The following is a 24,024-nucleotide window of genomic DNA, read 5'->3' on the forward strand; positions in this document are numbered from 1 at the left end:
TTACAGTGAAAGATGCTGGAGAAGCCAAGTACAATAAATATTTTAGTTCCATAATCTGACTATTAGCAGGGAATATGACTACCTGCCAAATCTGTTTGGAAGTTATGAAAATTGTGGAATTGTGGTGTACATAGAGTCTTCTCACATCACTTTCTTAAACGTTTAAAGGTTTAAAAGGATAGCAAAGCTATTTGTTGCTATAAACTGGCAAATCTGGGACAGAATGTTACTGTGACACAATAGCTGTGTCAGTGTCACAGCAGCTTACAGAAGCTTCTTTTAAACAAGGGTTTGCGTATCGCTTCCCCCAGGGACCAGCAGCAGACTCATTTAAAAGGAATAGTCACAGAATATTTTCCCGAAATGATGTAACTGATAGTAGTACTGTGTGTGCTAAATACAGACAACATAGAGTTCCAGGAACAATTCCACTGCCTAAAGTTTCAGTAAAAAAACAGATGAGTAAAGATTGGGTTCCCAATGGACAGAATGGACAGAAATTCCTTACAGTCTCCAGAGAAAGGGTATTAATGTGGACTAAAATCCTAAGCTTATCAGTTGTTATTCAATAAACACTAATCTTGAGAACATCAGAAGGACTGCTAATAGCATGAAAATTGAGCATATGCTGAAAGGCTGGTTTAGGTACACTCACTTGTGTCTGTTGCACAGGCATGATCTATCCTACCAGTAGTTTAGATATTTGAAAAAACAACAACAAAAACCAACAAAAGAAACCCCAGAACTTTCACACTATGGCAGTTTCTTCAGAATGTCTCTTCATGCTTTGAACCAGATTGGTAGCCAATATATTTTTAACAGCAATTTGCATGGGCTCTAGCATTTTTATTACCGTCTATGTTCTTTCGGTTAATAGATGCTAATACATTTCCTGGGACACAGTGAATAAAGAAGCATCTCAGTGATTGTTCCTCAGGTTTTAATGGCCTGCTTAGAGCTATCAGCTTAACTCCAGAAAAATGCATGTCTTACGTTCTGTCTGGCTGCCCTGAGGAGAAGCTCCTAGGCATGCTGAACTACTGTGGGGAATAGGCAGCATCAAGGAGAAATAGGAGAGCCATTAACCACTGAAAATAAATGCTCTTCTTATCTGGTGCTCTAACGCTCTGCATATCACACACTAAAAGCCATGTTGCTTGCACTTGAGTCAGTATTTCTTGATTATAAATGTTAATGTAAAATGTGTTGGTTCTTGAAAATTAATCCTGTTTATGCTGCCAATGCTAACCAAATTTCCTGATTTTTATTGGACAATTCCACCAAAATCTTTCATCAGAAAAAGACAGAAGCTGACATAATATACACGAGTACTGAAGGCTGAGTCCCCAGTTGAACTGATGGAAGGATGACTCATTTGTGATCACGTGGCATTTCTGTGTCTCCCTGATTTTTACTGGGTTTTCTGTTTGGTTGGTTTTTGGTTGGTTGGTTGGGGTTTTTTGTTTGGTTTTTTTTTTCTGTTTGTTTTTGTTTTTACAATAGTCTGAAAAAAAAAAAAAAAAAAACAACCCACCAAAAAAAATCTGCTCTTCTGTCTCACTTTCAAAAAAAAGCTTTCGCACTGCCCAGTTAAATCATGAAGAATACTTAGAATCAACCTTGCTGTATTTAGGGCTTGAGCTGTCAGCAGCTTTGAAGAGGTGGCGGCTCACCAACAGTTGATAGGGATAAATTGCTTGGAGCTGGAGTTCATCCCTGCTGTTTTTTTTCCCTTGTGAATATGTTTTCATCTAACAGTCTTAATGTCTATTATCTTGTAGCTTTTGTTCTTCTTTCTCCTAAAGTAATTTTAAAAATAGGCTGCTCGTATTCAATGCTATAGGAACAGCTTTCCAAGAAAAAACTGCTGGTCTCCATTTCTTGGATCTTTGAGGGGATGTGTAAGCTGTGTCAGAGTTGCACTGCTGACTTTTGAAAGCAGGGTGCCAATGTAAAGCAATGAAAAATGATTCAGAATTTTTGTTAAAGCTTTGACTGTGTTTCCCTACAGCAGCTTGTGAATCTGCAGTCTTTCTCCAATCCTTTCCTCCAATCCTCTCCGCATGCAGTCTAGGCACTGTTATGCATATGAATTTTTGTCCTTAATATTTGATAGGAGTAACCTGATGTTTGCAAAGAAATTTAAGTAATAAGCTTTTTTTCTTTTTTTAATTTTCAAGTTACTGCAATAGAAAAACATACATCTTGAAAAATACCAAACTTTTACAAGTATAAATAATAGGCGGAATTTCACAGCAGACCTGCGTAACTCAATTTCAGAGCATTTATCTTACTGGACCTTGGTTACTACAGCTGATGCAGTTGAAGAATTTGAGGAAGAATCTCTCAGAAGTTTTTTTTAATTCTCAACATGAGCCAACGATGTGCATTTGCAGCCCAGAAAGCCAATTGTATCCTGGGCTGCTGTCATGTCCTGCCCATCAAGAGCGGGAGGGGTAACCGGATTCACAAATCCCCTCAGTAAGATTAAGGTAGAACAGTACTCAAAGTCCAAACACAATCATCAATTTTGATGTAAATCTCTGTACTACAATTACCTTAAAGGTATTGACACTCGTACAATTATATCTGTCTACTGTGAAGCTGCATCAAAAGAGGGATGGCCTGCATGTTGAGGGAGGTGATTGTCCCTCTCTTCTCTGCCCTTGTGAGGTCTCACTTATAGCACTGTGTTCAGCTCCTGGACCCCCCATCAAAAGAAGGGTACGGATCTGTTGGAATGAGCCAAGAGTAGGGCCATGGGGACAGTCAAAGGGCTGGAGCACTTCTCCTGTGAAGACAGGCTGAGAGAGTTGGGGTTATTGAGCCTGCAGAAGAGAAGGCTCTGGGGAGACATCCTTGCAGCCTTCTAGTGCCTAAATAGAGCCTACAGGAAAGCTGAGAAGGGATTCTTTATCAGGGGGTATAGCGATAGGAAAAGGGGTAATGGTTTTAAACTGAAAGAAGGTAGATTTAGATGTTAGGAGGAAATTCTTCTCTGTGAGGGTGGTGGCACGGATGCAGGCTGCCCAGAGAAGCTGTGGGATGCCCCATCCTTGGAGGTGTTCAGGGCTAGTTTGGATGGGGCTTTGGGCAACCTGATCCGGTGGGAAGTGTCCCTGTACATGGAAGGGGGTTGGAACTGGTTGGTGTTTAATGTCCCTTCTAGCACAGATCATTCTATGATTCTGCAATTCCATGGTTGTATTTCTAGTTTCTTGTCAGTTAAAAATCATGTTGCATGTAAGTTGGTAAGTTGGTATGAATATCGATAAGTGGAAAGGCAGATTCCTTAACATACTACCTGGAGTTGGGTATGAAAGTAGGATTGGAATCATAGAATCATCAAGGTTGGAAAAGACCTCCAAGGTCATCTAGTCCAACCGCAAATAGGAGAAAAATCTGGTGAGTGGTCTGTTCCAGCTACTGTGTGTGTTGGTTGTTCTTTTCGAAGATGTAGTGGATGGGATGTGTGCTGTGGCTTCTTTTCGTATGAGGTGTTACACTGGAAATCATCATTTGGAAATTGTTATTCCTGCAGGTGTTTTAGTGATGGCAAAGTATGTGATAGCAGCTTTGGAGATTAGCTGCCCCAGAAGATTTTCCTTTGGCTTCTATCCAAATACAAAGTACTTCTCATAGCTAATGTCGTTATTTATTACGAAGTTGGAGTTTTTAGAAGTTGGGCTAATCATCAGTACATTCACTGAGGGGGGGGTGCATGGAAAAAGCATGTATGTTACAATTATACACTGTGCTGAAAAGATGTAGCTAGGCTGTTTAACAAGCCGTAGTTCTGTTCTATAGTTGTTTTCCAAAGGCTGTGGTACAAATGCCTTCAAATCGTCAATCTTCAATCTTGCATCTGATTGAACTGCAGTGCACAACTGACAAAGGAATATATTTGAATGAGACTCTAATTAAATGCTTTTATTTTGACATATTTGATTTTGTTAATAACTGCTGCCAAGCATTTCTTTTTTCTGGGTCAGAATGAAAGTAAAGCCAGAGTCCAGGAAAGCTAAACAAAGCTGTTTCAGCAGCCCACTCTGTGAAATATTGTGGAGTTGAGTATCTGTTTCAAAGAGGAGCCACAATTATTTCTTGCATAAATATTTAGATAATTGCATGTGCTGAGAAACAAAAACTATTCTAGATCTAGAACTGGGAGGGACGTCCCTCTAGAGTATCGCATTCCATGTGGTTTAGTTTATGTATAGCAGTTGTAAAACAGTACACAATCTGTTCCATTAAAAAGGCTTGTAACATTAATCCCAAACTTTACCCTTTCTGTTGGCACCTAGTCTCCTAATGCTTCATGAGAATATCTCTTAAATTACTTCCGGGTTTCCCTCCAGAAGTTTTCTGTCTAGATGTTGTCTGTCTACCCCTGTCTCCCTGAATCTTTATTTTTAGTGCACTGTAACTGTCAGAATGATGTCTTTGTGAGCTCCCTTACATTCACTAGCATGAACGATGAATGCTAACAGTAAGAGATAAGCTTATGTTGCAGTTTTTGCATTCTTTTTTCTAATGATTTTTTTTTAATTACAGAGCAAAGAGATTGCATTCCAGCTTCATGAAGACTTAATGAAAGTTCTTAACGAGCTTTACACAGTGAGTACAGTATCTTACCTACTTTATCTTATTCAAGTTGTGTTTTGAACTACTTCTGTAAGTGCTAAGTATTCTTTTATCTAGCAGGTTACCCCCAGTGGAGGTTCTTATTTTTGTCTTCTTACACAAGTCTGAATTATCTCTTGCAGAAAGACCACTAACTTGTTTAGAACACATATGCTAATGCTTTCAGGATTAATTTTTATTTTCAGCCTGTTCTCCTCCCAGACTACGCTAAGCCAGTTTATTATAAGTTTCATTGGTTATTAATGAGACCTTTCTACTCAGAGCTTACCAGAGCAAGGCTTCTCTCTTTTCTGCCTTTTGGCAAACTGCTGCTGGTGGAAAATCTGAGGAAGAGTTTTGAAACTCACCTACACAGCTCAGTACAGGGTGAAGTCTGAAAACTGTTTCCCAAAATATTTTGGGTGTAGGTACCAACAACATTTTTTAAGAAAGAGCAAAGCAAGGATTTATTTTTTTTTTTAAATATAGATAATACAGTGAAGAAAAAATGGTAATATCCACCTCTTACAGAAGTCTGTTGATTCCTGCTTGTCAGGGAAATGGTATGTCTGTATTTTATCTTCAGCCTGAAAGAGCTGAAACTTGTATGCTCCAGTACCTTACATAACAGTCTCTAGATTGCTCCCTTCCCTATCCATGATATTTGAGAGATATAATAAAAAAAAAAGCAAAAATCCCAAAGCAAAACAACAACAACAGCAAACATGTTATTTATATTAAGAAACAATTTGGGATTTTAATGATGTTTAGGAAAACATCAGAGACCAGCCCTCCGGAGGCAGTGATCAGTCAAACATTGAGTGCTTCTGATTTCCTTTTCATTTGATCTAGGAAAAATTGTGCACTACTTGTAGATAGGTTGACAAACATTTGAACAACTTAGGTTGCAAAAAAAAAAAAGACCCAAATGAATGTGCATCTGTACCACTGCCTTAGATTCTTTCAGGCTGTGGTTCGGGGTGGAAATTTCTAAAATATACCTAAAACTTCATTTTTTTTAGAGGGTTTTTCTTTAGGGCTTTTTGTTCTTAAAATAGCCACTGATTCTGTAGGGTATGATATTGTAAAGCCTTGTTTCCTCGGGCCTGTTTGTAGTCTGTTAAACGTGCTAGAATCAGCTTCTGTAAAGTAGAGGTAGCCTCAGACAATTCACACAGCTGTAGGGAATCAGCAACTGTAGGAGCCATTGCACAAGCAGGACTTCAGTGGTGAGTTAAGTCCTGAAGATACAGGCTTGTTCCAATTAAACAGTTACATAACTCCAGTGCCTGGCAAGGCATGGGATTAGTGCATGTGCTCCCAGGATAGGGAAACACTGATGCATGTTCTGAAATCCTTGGCTGAATTACCAGTGAAAATCTGCAGGACTGTGTTTTAGAAGTCTCACTCATGTTCATGCTATGTCTTCCCACTGAGAGCTGCAAAAATTTATTCAGATACTAATTTCCATGTTATGTCTTTCAGTGAACACCAGCTCCTTTCTTAGACTTTAAGATTTTTGTTAACTAGATAGTTTCTTTGAAATAGATAAAATACAGAGTATGTGTGCCATTTGAATTATTGATTTTTTTGTATTAAATTAACTACATCTAATTTTTACGTAACTGCAGCATAGGTGCAAATATCTTGACATCTGTTTTCCAGTTACAGTCAGTAAAATGTAATATGTGGAGATCAGAACCCTTCATCTAATCAGGTGCAAGTGTGTGCTTCAGATGAAATTTACTATGCTATTAGCTCTGTTGTCTAGCTTTTTACTGATTGGAAAGGACTTGATCAGCTGTAGGTGCCTATATTTAGCCAGATGCAAGCTTTGCATAGTAAAGTGGCAGGATGGTGCTGAGTAGCATCTGTTCCACTGTTTGCAGCATTAGGGTGATCATCAGCTTATCTGTGTAATTTTCTGTACATGAAGTTAGAAAGATACCTAGACAAATGGAAACACTCATACATAGGATTTTAATTCTGTGTAACATTTACTGTTTAGAGAATGAAGTGATAGTGACCCTACCTAAACAAATATCAACAGTTTTAAACTCTGAGAAGTATAAAAAAGCAAAATTAGTCTTGTCGTTGTGATATAAATCTTTCTGTCCAAAAGAAATCAAAAGAATTTCAAGTCAGTAAAAAGCACAGTAATATTGAAGTCTCTCTGTGCAATATATTCTGGGGGGTTTTTTTGTTTGTTTTTTTAAAAGAATGGTACTTTCATAAAGTATAACTGTTAAAGTGTAAAGCCTTACTGAAGTTTAAATGCCCTGAAGCAGCTGTGTGAGGGGACAAATATCAGTTTGTCGATGGTATTTTTAATGGTTGAATTCAAGCACAACCTACTAATGATCAGAATAATAAACTTTATTCGCAATGATACTTATCAAGTATGATAGTCATCTGTATCACAGAAGATGCCAGATATAAAAGATGATTTCGTGACCCTTCTCTGAAATTATAGACTACATTTATGCCTCCAAAGTTCCTCGTAATTATTAACATCTTTATGGGTCATATCTGAATACTGCTGTAGTTAAGGAGTTCTGTCCATCGGCATCAACGATCAAGTTCCTTAAGTCAGTAAGTCCTGCTCTAGATTTTGCAGAGAATAAACTGTTCCAAGGGAATTAAAAGATAAAGCACTGAGAAGTTGAAAGGACTTACCACCTCCCACTGAGAATGTACAGTGATTTCCAATTAAAAAACTTCTTTCTGTTCAGAGATAAGTGAAAATTTCAGTCTGTCTTTCAAGAAATCACGGAGTGATTTGGCTTTTTACTGAGTGTGGAAAGCTCAGAACTGCAGTCAGATGTCCAAAGCAAAACAGACATCTGGGTCCAAAACCCAGACATTTTAGAACGTTAAGTAACTGTTCTTTAGAAGTGCACTCCATTAGGAGATCTTTCTCCATGCTTACAGTTAGTAATTCCTCTTTTCCCATTCACATCACTAGAAATTATCTTGAAAGTAGGAGATATGTGTGATAGGTCTTGTATTTGTTCCCTTGGAGTATTCAATGTCTTGTGTCATCTTAATTAAAATTATGCATCACATACAGGATTGATAAAAAAAAATATAAACAGAAGAAGATGATCCAGGGCTGCAGAATGTGTTCTAAGAACCTGTGAGTGAAGTAGGTTTATTTTATTGGAGTAATCAGAATTTTTTATAAGGCAAACTTCCCTTTCTAATTTCCACCTCTCTTCCATAGAAAAGATTTACTTAAATGTTACATTAAATATTTGTATGTTTTCTTGGTTACTCACATTACTAGTGAAAATAGGTTTTAAGATTATTTCATTTTTAGGTCTCAGTATTTTATGCTCTGCTCCTGATGTTATTACTCAAAACATTACGCTAAAAATAATTGAATAGCTAAGCTTCAATCTGTATCCTTGCAAGTTCAGTAAACTATAAGTGGCAAGTACTTTTAATTATGCATGGCTTTTCTCTGGCTGTGCCAGACAACTGGTATTTTCAGGTCTGCAACATCCTAGCAACTGCATTCATCTCTTATTCCTCTCTATTACTTTTTCAGCCAGTGTTATTAGTCCTGTATTTTACATAAGGAGCAAGCAGGAATGAGAAAAGAGGAGCCTACTTCTAGGTGGTCAAAGAATGAATTTTTGTTCCTAGCAATTCCAGAAGAAAAAAAAAGGATTGTCAAACAGAAGAGTATAAGGGTTTGGGTTGGGGTACTTTGTGAACTGAGAGATTAGAAATCTTGTTACATGTTGAATGGAAGAGGAAATAAATCACTCATTTTACACTTGATATCACTGCTGCAGAGAAAGCTTCCCAAACTCTTCTTCCATTTCTCTTGAAAATTACAGTATCTTGTAATATCTTCATGTCTTCTACTTGGTTTTCCAAATTATACTTCCCAGCATCACACTTTTAGAAATACAGGAGTACAAATATAGGGCTTGCAGAAAAACGAAAATGTCCGAGATACAATCCAGAAGAAACAATTTAATATTAAATAAGACTAAGGCAGCAGTCCCACTTGCATTTTGCATTGTTTTATCTCACTCATTAAAATTTTGGCTGTTTAGTTTTTGAGAGTCGTTGCTGCCAGGTTTTCTTTTTTTCTTTACTCATTAACATGGAATCTGGATTCTTTGTAAAAAAATTACATTCAATTTCTTGTAGTACATCAGACATCTGAGAGCTGGTGAAATTGGTAATTCTGCATTGATAGTAATAAATCAGTGATTGTTCCTGCAGCCACATCAGAGGCTGTCTTGGAAGTGATAAGAATGCTGAAAACGTTTAAATATTAAGCCTGCTTAACTGCTAGAGGCCAATGATGTAGTGGAATTGGCGTAAGATTTTACTTCCTGGGGAAAGCGCTAGCTGATCTGATATGATGAATTCCTTGCAACTGCACTTTCTAATAGAATTCACTACTTACCAGAGTCAATTTTGGAAGTATTCAGACTCAGTAATTCCAACAGAGATGAACTTCTGCTCTGTTAAATGCTTATTTCCTGAGAAACGCTATGAAAAAGCTATTAATTATGCCATTTTATTACACAAATAAAGCATGTTACTTTGACTACTCATGATAAATACAATGTGTTTTGACTTAGAAACATTCAGCCAGTAGTTAGGTTAAAAAATTTTCTAGAAAAGAAGCTTTCATGTATAAAATGAAGGCCACAGCCTTGCTATAGGAACATTCCGCTTGTAGCCCATGAAAGTAAGGCACTAATTGCTGTCCTGTTGCTTCACTTGTCCCAGTAATTATCCTGAGTTTAAATAAACTGATTTTCTAAGTGCTGACTCTAATGTTCCTTTCACCGTTCTATGTGCTGTGTGCTGCCCTTTCGTAGAAATGATGGAAGTTTATGTCACTAAGCGTAAAGTGTGTCACCTGCAAGTAGGAGGGTACATAGTTTGTATAACATTTACTTGCAGTCTGACTCAGTTATCTATCAGAAATCTGTATTTTACATTTTCTGTCTGCAGTAACAGACTTGCTAAACTAGTCAGTGATAAACTCACCATTTGATTTTAGAAAGGGACTAGCATACATTTAACGATGCTTGCTGAGTACAGCAGAAAGTGCAGTTTGTGTGTCTTGATGGCAGTTCAGCATCTGCAAAATTACAACCTTGTTCTCTTTTCAGTGTGTACCTGATAGCTGATCAATAAGCACTTTGGAGACTAATGAAAGTCGGTTAGTGATGGATACTCCCACAGGATAGTCTATCAGTTCAAGAGTTTGGTGGGCATTTGAAAAGCTATATCACTTATTTCGTTAGTTGATTTGTCATTTGAATAGCAGATCTATGGATTTGTTACATATTTACAGCTCTGGGATCTGTGGATCTCAGAACTCTTCTTTCAGTAAGTCTGTTTTCAAGAATTAGACAAGCCTGTTACTGTCTTTTACATAATTTAACAATCTTTTAAATACTTCTGAGAGAAAAGGTGGTGTGATGTTAAGGGAAGATTAATATATATGTAACTTAGCATGCAAATTCTAAGCTAATGATGGTGATGGATCGATGGTTGGATTAGATGATCTTAGTGGTCTTTTCCAACCTTAATGATTCTGTGGCTCTTACACAAAACTTGGCTTTCAGTCAGGGTGTATGGTGATACTGGGTTTGGTTGTCTGTGCTATGAGCATGCAGTGAGTGGAAGAAGTGATCTTCAGTGACGGAGGGTTAGTGGAGTCAGTGCAGAGACTTCTGAAACTTCTTGGTGAGAGCTGGTAGTGATGTATTTATGCTCCTTCACTTAACAGTGAGGCAGGCTGAAATGTCATAGCCACTTCAGAAAGTCACTTATGTAGTATGTCCTAGTATGCTGAGCTATGTAGCACTCAAAAAAAACACTTCACAAACTTCAGCATTCACTGCTGCCTTTATCAAGAAGTGACAGCAAGGATTTGTTCTAAAGTCAAGTGCTTTGAGATGTGCTGTTAGGAACCTCAGAGATATTATTATTGTTTTCTCTTTGATGGTGAACAAACAAACAAGCAAACAAAAAAAAAGGAAAGTATACAACAAAATAACTTTTCTAGATGATAAGACAAATAAATTAGTTTCGTCTCCTACCAACTGAAAAGTTCCCAGAGCTGACACTGAACAAAAAAATAAAAAGAAATACCTGTAGAATTCTGTAAATAAGCACTTAAGAACTGAATACAAGGACCAAAACAGAAGGGTGAAATCGTTGTACTTGGTTGCCTTTTCCTATTGTTTTTAGTAGGGCCATATCTCTTTCTGTGCCTTTTATTATTTATTTCATACATAATTTCTTTAAGAAGTGCATTCCTTTTCAGTAATTATTTCCTTATGTCTATATGAGTTAAAGTCCCTGGGGATGGATATCAGTGGTGGTATATCAGTGTGGATATAGGAAGCCAAGCATGGGTATGTAGTTAACCTGAAAATAGGGCAGATCTCAGCTCTGCAGGCTTGCATCCTCTTCCCAGCCCAGCTGCTTATGCCCCATCCATTTAGATTGAGTTCACCAGCTTTTCCCTTTGTGCACCCTTCTGGCAGAGAAGTGTGAATATGTGTAAAGTCCTATTGCATAGGACTTCAATTATGGATGTCTTCACCACTCACCTGATGTGGAGTTCTACTGGTTTGTGTTGATCCATGTGAAGCCACATGCAGGATGGCTTGAAGATTGATAAAGGTTAATTTACACCCTTTAGTGTTGTCAGTCTGTGGATTCTCTACGGGCTGCCCTAACTTCTCAGTTAGAAAAGTTACTTGTCTCATTTTCAAGGCAGTTTCCCAAACTAGTCTGTCTCTTCAGCAGCCATGCAAAACCCTGTTGAAGGTGTAACAGCCCCTTTTACTCCTCCATGGCTGCATCCTTTGCAGGGGAGGCAAGTGTTTGCGTGGGCTGATCCCAAAAGTGACATCTGCTGGAGAGAGAGCTCCAGCATCCTGTGAAGAAGAGAGGAAGACATTGTCCTCCTGGGGGTGCCTCCCCACCTTATTCCTAACTTGTATCTTGTATGTATTTGTAGTCTGGTGGCCCAAGCTTTCTCAGCTACAGAGCAAGTGTGCGTGTGGGAGGGATGCTGCTATTAACTTGGGGCTATGAGGGACTGTCTTTAAGGCTTACCTATCAAACTGCTCTTTCTCCAGATCATGTCTGGAGAGCTGGCCAGTTCTGTGTCATGCCTAATCCACTGGCTGCATGGTTGAACACAATTTCTTTCCGGGCCTTCAATACCAATCCATCTGATTAGGGATGTATCCCCAGGCTGAAGCTTCCTATTGCTTCTGATTCCCTGTCCTGTCCTCAGAGCTAGGTGGACCTCCCAGTCTCAAACATTTGATGTCCCCAGCTGGGCCATCATTAACAAAGTACTGAGCAGGTGAGATAGATTTGGCTCTGATATTTAGTTTTATTGCTCATCATTTCCGATTTTTTACAAAGATAAAAGTCCTGAAGTATAATAACAAGGGTTTGGTTCTTTCCCGATAGAAAAATAAGAAAAAAATCCTAGAAAATATTTTATACAATTACTGACTGAAATATTTCATAGCTTTCTGCTTAATCACCTACTAAAATATTTCTGAGGTACAGCGCCTTTCTCAGCAGAAGCAAGGCAGAACACTAGACAGTCTCAGACACTTACATGATGACTAGTTCTCCATCATTTTCCTCTTTATTCACTGTGCCTGTTGAAGCACTCTGAACATTTAGAGTTTTATATATACTTATTATTACTTTAAAGTGAATAGTGGCAATTCTGTTGACCAAGAAAATTACTCAAGCTCCATCTTTGTAGGAGAACATTTTACTTAATGGCCCCTGTCATTTTTCTATATGTACGTTTTTACTTTCTCCTAACTCCCTTTTCATTCTGTCTTTTGCAGGTCATGAAAACATACCACATGTATCATGCCGAGAGCATCAGTGCAGAAAGCAAACTGAAGGAAGCAGAGAAGCAAGAAGAAAAACAGATTGGGAGGTCAGGAGACCCTGTTTTTCATATACGTCTAGAAGACAGGCACCAAAGACGGAGCTCTGTGAAAAAGATTGAAAAAATGAAGGAAAAAGTAAGTAGTCCTTTTATTTTGCTTCATTTGAAATAAATTCAGTGCATTTCTGATGGTCTGTAGCACAACATCAGGGAAACCCAACTGGGAAATAAAATTAAGCAAGGTACACCAAATAAGCTAGAAGTGGGTTATAGACAATTTAATTGCAGTTCAGAGGGAGGAATACTTTACTCCCAGTACAATTCTTACTATATATTATAGTACTTTATACGTATAATAGTCTGACAGTTAAGGTTCGTTTTTGTTAATAGGAATGTGCACTTGAGTCATTACTGCTTTTGCTAGATACCAACAATTAAGTCATTCAAAGACACTAATGTACAATCTCTTTCCTAGCGTCAAGCAAAATATTCTGAAAACAAGCTGAAATCTATTAAGGCCCGTAATGAATACCTGCTCACCCTTGAAGCAACCAATGCTTCTGTTTTCAAGTACTATATTCATGACCTTTCAGATTTAATTGATGTAAGTATTTGCACATTTGTTTTTAATATCCTCTATTTTTATTTTCAAAGGGAATAGATCTTATGGATTGCCTCCAATATGTTCATCATTTATAATATAAGTTTCAGATTTTCCTGTTAGCTTAACATTTCACAAAATAAAGAACCAATAAGATGCTAAACCTTCCTCTAAAGTTAGAACATTATGTTTCTTCCCCATGTGGCAAGAACAAATATGACAGGAATAACACACAAAAAAAGCTGAATATTCCATTTTGTACTACAGAGGTATTCCTGGAGTATAAACATTTCTTAGAAAAGAAACATCTTAAGTGGGCATGTAATGATGGTATTCAACTCAATAAGAATAACTTCTTTTGTGTCTTCAAAATCATTTAGATTCATTCACTTAGTAATTAAATTGACTACATGCTGGTTTTTTTCATGTATTTTGCAGAACACGCAGAATCAGTTCTCTATATTTTCAGCAGAACTTGTTACTGATTTCCAGTAGGCCATGAGAATATCCTAGAAGTATGAGGTTATACAATGATGCTGATCTATACCAGCGTTTTGCCTGCAGAACATGTATTAGTGACATTCTAGATGACACAGAGGGCAGAACCCATGCTCTGTCGTGTCTCACCCTCTTTGTAAACCAATCATATATTTTTAAAGAAAATTTGGTTACAGCACATACAACCTCAGGAAGCAACATAGTGTTAACAGCACTGTGTTAACTGGAGCAGGCTGCCCAGGGAGGTTGTGGATGCCCCATCCCCGGAGGTGTTCAAGGCCGGATTGGATGGGGCCCTGAGCAGCCTGGTCTGGTATTAAATGGGGAGGTTGGTGGCCCTGCATGTGGCAAGCAGGTTGGAGATTCGTGATTCTGGAGGTCCCTTCCAACCCTGGCCATTCTGTGATTCTGTGATTCTGTTAAATGAGTCAGTGGCTTTACCACTGATACTTAAATGTGCTTTCTCCCGTAACAATGACATTTGTTACTTGTAAGAGTAAATAGTATTCACCCACTGTCATTTCTGGTGGGAGGTTTAGTGCAATGATAAGCCAGACAGGTTCTGGTTTGTTGTACAGTATAAATTAATTTAGCATTTTACAAGAATTTTTTTTATTTCTACTGTCTGCAGTTGCAAAGCTTGATAGAGAAAGGGGAAGATAACTTCTTGAGATGAATGGATTAAAATAGTTGCTTGCATTTTGTTGTATTTATGAGAGGACTGGAGCACAGGTCTTAAGAGGAACGGCTGAGGGAACTGGGATTATTTATCATGGAGAAGAGGAGGCTCAGAGGAGACCTTATTTCCCTCTACAACTACCTGAAGGAAGGTTGTGGCGAGGTGGGAATTGGTCTCTTCTCCCAGATAACAGTGATAAGACAAAAGGGAATGGCCTGAAGTTGTACCAGAGGAGGTTCAGGTTGGATTTCAGGAAAAATTTCTTCTCCAGAAGAGTTGTTAGGCTCTGGAATGGGCTGCCTGAGGTGATTGAGTCTCCATCCTTAAATGTGTTCAAGAAATGTGTAGATGTGGTACACTAAGGAATGTGGTTTAGTGGTGGTAGGTGGATGGTTGGACTAGGTGATCTTGGAGGTCCTTTCCAACTTTAATGATTTTGTGATTCTATTGTTTTGTATATTTTTAAAATATTTGTACGTATATTTAGATTTTTGTGTATGAATATGTGTATATATGTACAGTTCTGTAGCTTTTAAATACTGAGAGTCAATTTTCTTTGTCATTTGCTTTCTTTAGTAACGTGAGGGCTGCTCCAAAAGCAGTGCCTCCTATTTTACGATGTTGCCCACAATGCCAGAGGCAGATGTTGGTGACATGGCAGTACTAAGTTGAACCTTCCTGCCAGTATTCCATAATATTTTGTTGCCATGTGACAGATGGCAGCAGAAGGGTAGTCTGACAAAATTACATCTGACATGGAAGTACTTATGAAATAGAGGTGCGTCACTGAATTTCTCCATGTGGAAAAAATGACACCCATTGACATTCATCGATGCTTATTGAACGTTTATAGAGACCAAACAATGGGTGCGAGCGCAGTGAGGTGGTAGGTAGTGTGTTTCAACAGTAGCAAGTCATGTGAAAGACCTGCCATGATCCAGATGGCCACACCCAGCTGTCACACCAAGAAATGAAGAGCATCTCCATCAGTTCATCCACAGGAATCAGCGGATTGCAATCAGCAAACTGTGCATGGAGCTGAATATCGGCTTCAACACATTGGAAACAATGGTGACAGTGTTGCATTATCAGAGTTTATGCCGTGTGGGACACAAGAATGCTCACACGGGAACAGGAAGAACACTGTAGGCAAGTTTGTCAGGACCTGTTGAGCCACTGTGAGGCTGAAGGTGGCAGTTTCCTGAACTGCATCATTACCAATAACAGGATGTGATGTCGCCACTACAAGCCAGAGTCGAAATGGAAGTCCGTAGAGTGGTGGCCTGTGAATTCACAGAATCACAGAATGGCCAGGGTTGGAAGGGACCTCAAGGATCGTGAAGCTCCAACCCCCCTGCCACATGCAGGGCCACCAACCTCCCCCCATCAAAGAAAAAAGTTCAAGACACAGCCCTCAGAGGGTAAAGTGATATGCACTGTCTTTTGGGATACGAAAGGAGTGATCCATCTGGATTTCCTGGAATGAGGACAAACCATCAATTCTGACTACTGCATTGTGACATTGACAACAACCAGAGTCAGGCCAGAAAAGAAGACAACTTTTCTCTTGCAACACAGTAAGGCTCCATGCCAGTTTAAAGACTGTGGAGCACATGGCCAGTCTTGGCTGCACTGTCTCACCACACTCACCATACAGTCTGGATTTGATGCCTTCTGACTGTGTGGGTAATGTTTTCCTAGTAACAGTGCCATCATAGCAGCTGTGAAACCACGGGTCACCTCCACTGGTGCTGATTTTCACAAGCGCAGCATACAGGCACTAAAATGGCAAAAATGCATAGCTAATGGTGCTATGTTGAAAATAGTGCTTGCAGTTGAGAATTTGCTCTATCAGATAGTGTTATGTGCTCTTTGTATCTGTTTCAGTTTCCATGGAAACAAATAGGCATTACTTCTGGAATGACCTACATTCATTAAAAATCTGTCAATTTTGTTGTAAATATATCCTTTTCCCTTCCAACTTTGTTCCCTCCCAGTGATTTTGGTTTTTTTTTCTTCTTTCCTATAGGGAGTGATGATGTGTCTTTTTTTGCGTTTTGAGTGTTTTTCTTTTTTCCTGTTCACAGTTTTGTCCTATTTTGCCTCCTCTGATTTCTTCTATTTTATTTTGCCACATGTCTTTCTATAATCTACAGCCTTACATCTGTACATCTTGCTCAACCCACCTGTCCCGCCCATGAAATGAAAATATTTAACAAGATGCCAACAAATAGTTAATGAAAGCAGAAAACTAAGGGCAAATGGCATACTTGCTAGGGTGCCACCCAAGTGAGAAGTTATCCTTACATAATGGATAATTTTCCTGATAATTGCTTAAAGAATGATGAATTTTTAGCTTCTAGTTACAGCATGTCTGGTAACTGTGAACTTTATTGCTGCTTGCAGGTTGCTGGAAGGAAGGAAAACTCTTCATAGAATCATAAAGTGATCTGGATTGTAAAATACCTTTAAAGGTTATCTAGTTCAATCCCCTACCATGGTTAGAGACATCTTTCAGTAGGTCATGGTGCTCAAAGTCCTGTCCAAGCTGGCCTTCAACACCTCCAGGGATGGGGCATCCACAGCATCTCTGGGCAGCCAGTTCCAGTGATTCACCACTGTTGTAGTGAAGAATTTCTTTCTTGTAACTAATCTCAATCTACCATCTTTCCATTTAAAGCCACTACGCCTTGTCCTGTCACTACACACACAAGTAAATTCTCTCTTCATCTTTCTTTTAGGCCCCTTTAAGCACTGAAAGGATGTAATAAGGTCTCTGTGGAGTTTTCCCTTGTTTAGGCTCTCAGCTTTTCTTTGTAGCAGAAGTACTCCAACGCCCTGGGCATTTACATGGCCTTCTTCTGGACGTGCTCTAACAGGTCCATGTCTCTCTTGTGCTGGAGGCCCTGGAGCTCCAGATGGGTTCTTACAAGAGCAGAGTAGAGGAGGACAGTCAGTTCCCTTGACCTGCTGGTCACACTGCTTTTTGCAGCCCAGGATACAGTTGGCTTTCTGGGCTGTAAGCCCACACTGCCCTTTCCATTACTGTTTTGTAATACTTGGCTAATAAATGTGTAACTAGAATTTCATTCTGAGCCAACTTAATCTGATTGTGATCTTGTTTAAATGAAGTGTCTTGCAGGCATTTGTATTTCATCAGAATATTCTGTGAAAGCACTGGTATCTAGACAGAATGTTTACTACTTCACAAAGGAAACGCTTTCTGTAAATGAAAGAGTCTTGGCAGGATTTTTGTGTTATATCATTGGAATGTGAGACATGCTTCCCACTCACCATATGTTGCAACAGTCCAAACTATCTCGTTCTGTAAATCTATTAGTGTAATTGAACAGTTCTGAGTTTTCAGAGCAGTGGTGGGTTGGTTTTTTTTTTTTTTACCTTTTCTACTTTGTCTATCTGCCTTTCTTCTGTGCTTCCATGAACTTTGTGTAGGAGGGGATTACATACCCTCTGTGTCTGAATTCCTGCTAACGTGGAAAGGATACAGATCACTCTGAGCTTTTGGCATTGCCCATAAATGATATTGAATGCTTTCCAACTTTACTGATAAGTACATCTGATGAAAATTAGATAAAGACATGGAGAAACTCAGTGAAGTATTCAATACACTGTTTGCAGCAAGACTGGGGAGGATTGTGGGGTTTATTTTTTCTTTAGTTTTCTTTCATTGGTGTTCCTCTATAGCTTGATTTGTGAGACTCGTGGAAAATCCTAAATTGCAGCTCCATGGCTGAGCTTGGTGTGAACTGTTCAACTCATTCACTTCATTAACAAAACTTGGGGCTTCTGATTTAAAATGATGTGTTCATCTTAAGCCCTTGTGATTTAAATATATGTATATTGCTGGAGTCTTAGCCGGGTGTTTTAATGTTAGTAAGCTGAGGGTTGTGCATTATTTGCAGAGAAATGGAGGGATGAGAAGGATTTGATGTGCACAGTACATTTCTGCCCTGTCCATATTGTTTTAGAGGAATTTGTTTTTTCTGTTGAATATTTCTTCTCTGTTGGATATCTAGTCGATTCTAGTTCAAGTGAGGAATAGGATTAATTTTATTCTTCATGTGAATCATGCAGAAAACAGCACAGTGCTTTTTACCTCGAATAAGCTTTATTTAACACATAGAATTTTTTTTAAATTCTGGATTTTTGATGAGCAATAGTGTACACACCATACTGACTGTTGATGCCTGATTATGATGTTAGGAAGCTAGAGAATATTTCGCTGTCACAAACTTTACTGGGTAAAGATTCTTTGTTAATCATCGATGGAAGCAATTTTAAAACTAGGCTGGAGTTTGTGCAGCTCAGTCTGTATTAAAAATTCTCATAAATAGGACATGTGCAGTCAGATCTGTTTGATTTGAGCATTGATGTCTATGTAAGACAAATGATTAGAATGTGACTTACTCAGAGGTTAAGACATTTTTATGAATTTCTCTACCCATGGCATTAGTATTTTATTATTGTTACTGAAATGAAATGAAGATCATCTTGGATACTTGGTTGCAGCTCTGTGCTAAGCACTGCAGTCTGTTTTGTTCAAGCCTAAATATACTCTGGGGTGCAATAAAGACAGTAAATGCTCTTGAGACTGCTTCAGATTTAATTCCAAATAAGTGTAAAATGCAAATAACAAAATTAATTTTTCACACATATCCCAAATGCATCACTCATCTCCCCCAACTTTGCCTCACCAAAAGTCTTTATGAATCCTGAAATGCAATAAAATTCATAGTCTGTGACTTCATTCTCTCATTTCTCATCTTCATTTCTTACTGCATCAGCAGACACCATCTCTCTCTAGGCTGTAGATTGATAGCAGGTCTTATTAGCCATCCAGGCTGTCAGCTTGCTGTGCTGATCTTTTGATTAACAGTGTGGTTGCTTCTTTAAGCTTTAAAAGTCTTTTGGATCTATGTTTTTTTCCTGAAAATCATGTATTAATGCATGAGTGTGTGTATATTTGCATACATATGCATGCATGCATACTTTTTTTGCAGCACCTGAAGGACTGGGGTTTTGTTGTTGGCTTTTTTTTCCAGTGCTGTGGGGATAACAGTTTAGTAGCAGTGCCTTACCTCATTATTCTCAATAATGAGCATATGTATCAAGCTCTTTCTCCATTCTAGCCTCCTCTGTTTCTAAACCATTGCTAGTACTAGCTGGTTAAACGAGTGCTCTTGTCTCTGAATAGCTGTGAGTTGATACTGTTACAGAGCTGTTCTCAGGTTAAGAATATCTCCCTAATTTAGAGAAAATGAACTACCTTCTGGCAGAAGTAAGACTTGCCATGTTTTATGAGTGTTCATTTTGCTTTTAAAAATATAATGCTACTCAGACAAATTCAACTTTTACTGAATTTTTTGAAGTCAAAATCCACATCCCAGCATTTTAAGTTTGATTCAAAGAGCCGTTGGTGATGAGGCATTAGTTCAGGTTCTAGATTTTGTTACTGTTTGCTCCACTGGCATTAGTTTTGCAGGAAAATACCTTAGTCTGCTATAATACCTTAGATTGCTCTGCTTCACTTGAAGAATCCATGTTCTTGGCTGAGAAGCCGTATTTGTTACTCTGTACAGCTGTCATTGCTTTCAAAAATAACTGTGGCTTTCATTCATGAGGAGGTGATAGTTACTGAGTAGATTAAGGGTTAAATGGAGAAGATTTTGCATAAAGCTGCAAGGCTGCAAGCTTATATTTCAACTTGTGAAACAGCTACTTCAGAAACCCACACATCTATGATTGTAAATCAGTGAGCTTTATGTTAATCCTCCAAAATTCAGGCTCGAGATGCCTGTAGTTTTATAACACATGGGTAGTTGGCCATACTAAAGCTAGCATTGCCCTTATTTCCTCTCAGTTAAATCTTCCATGAGGTCTCTCTGAAACTAATGCACATGAAATAAAACAGCTGCCCTCATCCACTTTCTTATCATCACTTTTAGTCTGTCTTTTTCATCCAAGGTAGTGAATTAAATATGAGATCTGAGTTGACGCAGAACAAGAGAAAAACACCAGGAGATTTTTTTCCTTTTAGAAACAGTATTTTATAGAATGGATGTCTTTGAAATATGGATGGCCTTTAGTATGAAAGCTGAGTGGCTCTTCTGTTGTATAAGTGCAAAAGAAAGAGGATAAGCTGCGTGCATTTGATTGAACATGACATGTTCTTTTTTTTCTGTAAATAGTTCAAGAGCTAGTTTATGGGTAGAACAGTGTCTCATTGCCTGTAACTACCCAGAATACTTGCTAAGCCCAAAAGTTTGTCTGGAAGTTTTGGCATTCATATTGAGTTCAACAGACAGCCTTGACAGATTTCAGAGCAGTTTAATCACTCATAATGAGTGTATGTGAGGCAAGGTGTGAGTGGTTTGTTTATTTTGTAAAAGGAAAAGGGAAAGGATTCAATGAGGCCTAGGAGTTTGTAATAGCTGGGAAGGGGGGCTGCATATAGACAGTGGACTGAATTCAAATTGCTTCTTTACCCAAATGCAACTTGCAGGGAAGGATGATTTTAAGCTGTGGGGGATCACCTGGAAAAGAAGAGGGGAGTGGAGGCAGCGTGCTGTCTGTGCCAGGGAGGCATTGTCCTCTGACTGGGACAGATCTCTCCTAAAACTGCAGTGATTTCCTGCATACACTCCGTGAGATGGGAAATGTTGGATATTTTTGTCTGCTGCTGACTGTGTACCAACAGATGTTTGGTCAGTTTCACTCTGTACTGAGCCAAGCCTAAAGACACATTTCAGATTAACATTGCTTTGTATGCAACTGTTAGCAGATTGATGTTTGAGTATAGATGTGACACGAAGGTTTGCATTACTTGTGCCATTACCTGGAAGCTCACTGAGTAGAAGCTGAAGACATTGTTTACTGTGTAATGTGTGGGGGAGTTAAGAAAACAGCTACTTGATATACCCCTGCTGTGACATTTTAAAAATATATTGAGCTGTTCCTCTAAAATATTAAGCAATCATGAATAATGCAAACCTAGCATACTTAAAATTCACGAACAAACAGAACTTTACCAATTAGATTTCAATTACATTCCAGTGTTACTCTCACTCCTAGAAAAAAAAGGCATAAATTATAACTTTCTGTATTTAGTAATGATGTGCACTGCTGCCTCTGTCTGAGCATAAGGTAAATATGCCTGTACTGCCAAGGGAAGGGATGTTAAATCATTGTCACTGCATCAAAAAACATCTTAAATGGGTCACTAATGTGGGAGACAGATATGGGGCTTTTTGGTTGGGCACAGCCATTATGAGCAGGAAATGGTTAATGTTCAGTTAGGTGCTAGCTTTGACTTAGATGGTAGAGAATATTAAATCTGTTTGAATAGATGACCTGACAGTTATACTGAAAAGCCCACTTCTTTGTGAAGTCCCAAACTTTTTCTCTGTGAATGTGATCATAGCTTATCTGAATCCAGAAGACAAATTGCCATACTTGTACACTTGATCTCTTTTCTAAAACAGTCCTTTAGTCTTTGCAGTAGGATGAGAATGCAAAATACTTACTGTCTTAACCCTAATACTAAAATTACAAGGTATTTCATAAAGTATTTTGAAGACAGAAAAGCTCCTAGACAGAAAATTTTAGTGATAATTTGTGATCTGGGGTACTGGAACAGTGTTCCTGCTTTTTAACTGGTTTTTATCTCTCTTTATTGTGTTTCTGATATTGCAGTCCTGGCTATAGTGTTCCTGCTTTTTAATTTGTTTTCTTCTCCCTTTACTATGTTATTAGTGTTGTGATCTTGGATACCACGCAAGTCTGAACAGAGCCCTAAGAACGTATCTTTCTGCAGAGTATAACCTTGAAACTTCCAGGCATGAGGGCCTTGACATCATAGAAAATGCAGTTGACAGCTTGGAGCCTCGAAGTGACAAGCAGAGATTCATGGAAATGTTCCCCACTGCTTTTTGTCCACCAATGAAATTTGAGTTCCAGTCTCATATGGGTGATGAGGTCTGTATAGTGACAAATATCCCCCCAGAGATTATTTTTGTTCCTGTAGAAAAAGACAGAGATTTTATCACCTTTTACAAAGTCACAGCTTGGTAAGAGCTGCTTACTATCCAGAAGCAAATGTTCAGCAGTAAGCTTTTGCAAAACTTGCAGCACTGTTCTGGAGTTCTTCAGAGTTCTAAAGTAAATGCAGTTGTGTGTTACAATATTCAGTATTACCCATTATGACATACCAGGACATTTTCCGGACAGCCTGTGCTCAGCCCAGCACTGACGTACAAAGTGATTTCGTCTTCACTACCTACTTTTCCTATAATGGCACTTGTGATTGCTGTTCGAGGGCAACTGCAGATCTCCAAGTTGTGCTCACTGAAATGTAGTGCTTTCCCCTTCTTCCTCTCTCATTTTGTCATCTGATTATTTCAAGAACACAGTGCTCCCCAGCTGCACTCTGTCCTGTTGTTTTAAAGGCTGGTAGAAAAGCAGGATGCAGAACATACATCTTTAGGGGAAGGCAGCTCCAGGGTTTGCATTTCTATATGACAGAGAGTCAACAGCACAAGGCAGTCATGCAAATGTTTGGTATTCCTAAGACGTATATAGTTCCATACTCTGTAGCACATGAATACTTTAAAGTAAATACTTTACTTTAGATGAATATACTTTATTGTCTGCTTTATTACATTTTGGTGGCTTTGGTGGGAATTCCATAGCTATGAGGAGAGCAACTGAAGAATTGATTTCATTTTTCTTCCTTACATCTCACAGCTCTTTCTGATTGCTTGTTAGGTTTGTCAAGTCACTGCCCAGCAGCCTGTGCAAGCAGAGCTTATGCTTAGATATCAGCAACTGCAGTCACGATTGGCCACTCTCAAAATTGAAAATGAGGAGGTAAGGTCTGTGTGTGCATGGGCTGTGCATCAGGCACCATTCCATAATTTTGTAATTTTATTCTGCTTTCACATTTATATTTAGCAATTCATAAATGTGAAGAATTGTATGAAAATATGAAAATGAACTTCATAAACTGTGTAATGTCTTTCAACAGAAATAAGTAGTTGTTTTTTTCTAACACTTGTATTTACTTCACCCTGATATTTCAGAGAGTAATTCTACATAATTCTACTCCTTAAGGAAACTTGTATTCTACATGGTGCTTTTTTTTTCTTTTCTTTTTTTTTTTTTTTACCAAATATTTGGTTGTACACACTCTTTTGTATTACTGTTACTCTTACTTACTGTTACTCTGTTAGCACGCTTTTGAATTACTGATATCACTGTTTTCCTGATAACTTCTCTGTCCAATTTTAGGGAACTACTGAACTGGAAAGAGTTGAAACATGCTGATTTTTTCCTACATTTACATGCCTTTCATTCTGGTTTACTTCCTGAAACCCAGATATCCTGGTATAGAACTTAATTTTGAAGATCACTGGCAGAATGCTGTGTAGAACCTCCTTTTGTAGCCACTCTTGTGGATGTGATAGGCATGGAAAACCACAAAATCTTCACTAAGCTTTTTCAGTTGTTCAACTCTTTGGAGATTAAATATGCATTCAGATACAAAACTACCACTTTTCATGTCTGCTACAAAATGTTCGAATGTCTTGAATTTGGGGGCATTTCCAGAGGTATTAAGAGCACCATTTAGGAAGTGTCATTAAATGTCACCAAGGTCTGCATTTCTGGAAGTCTTTCTTGTTCAGCTGGTAC

The 24,024-nt window shown here is 38.4% G+C and overlaps 1 protein-coding gene across 3 annotated transcripts in view; it reads left to right on the forward strand.

Moving 5' to 3' along the window:
• SRGAP1 (SLIT-ROBO Rho GTPase activating protein 1) overlaps nt 1-24,024 on the forward strand; it is a 137,147-nt gene that overhangs the window by 72,568 nt on the left and 40,555 nt on the right. For all 3 annotated transcript variants that reach the window (XM_042815996.1, XM_042815994.1, XM_042815995.1), the window contains exons 4-8: nt 4,555-4,617; nt 12,492-12,674; nt 13,014-13,142; nt 22,090-22,311; nt 23,101-23,202. In XM_042815996.1, the coding sequence (XP_042671930.1) occupies nt 4,555-4,617; nt 12,492-12,674; nt 13,014-13,142; nt 22,090-22,311; nt 23,101-23,202 (699 nt within the window). The remainder of the gene's footprint in view (nt 1-4,554; nt 4,618-12,491; nt 12,675-13,013; nt 13,143-22,089; nt 22,312-23,100; nt 23,203-24,024) is intronic.

The sequence above is a fragment of the Centrocercus urophasianus genome, unplaced genomic scaffold (genome assembly GCF_019232065.1).
Source record: "Centrocercus urophasianus isolate 14NV4802_14NV808 unplaced genomic scaffold, USGS_Curo_1.0 seq_15, whole genome shotgun sequence".
Taxonomy (NCBI): Eukaryota; Metazoa; Chordata; class Aves; order Galliformes; family Phasianidae; genus Centrocercus; species Centrocercus urophasianus.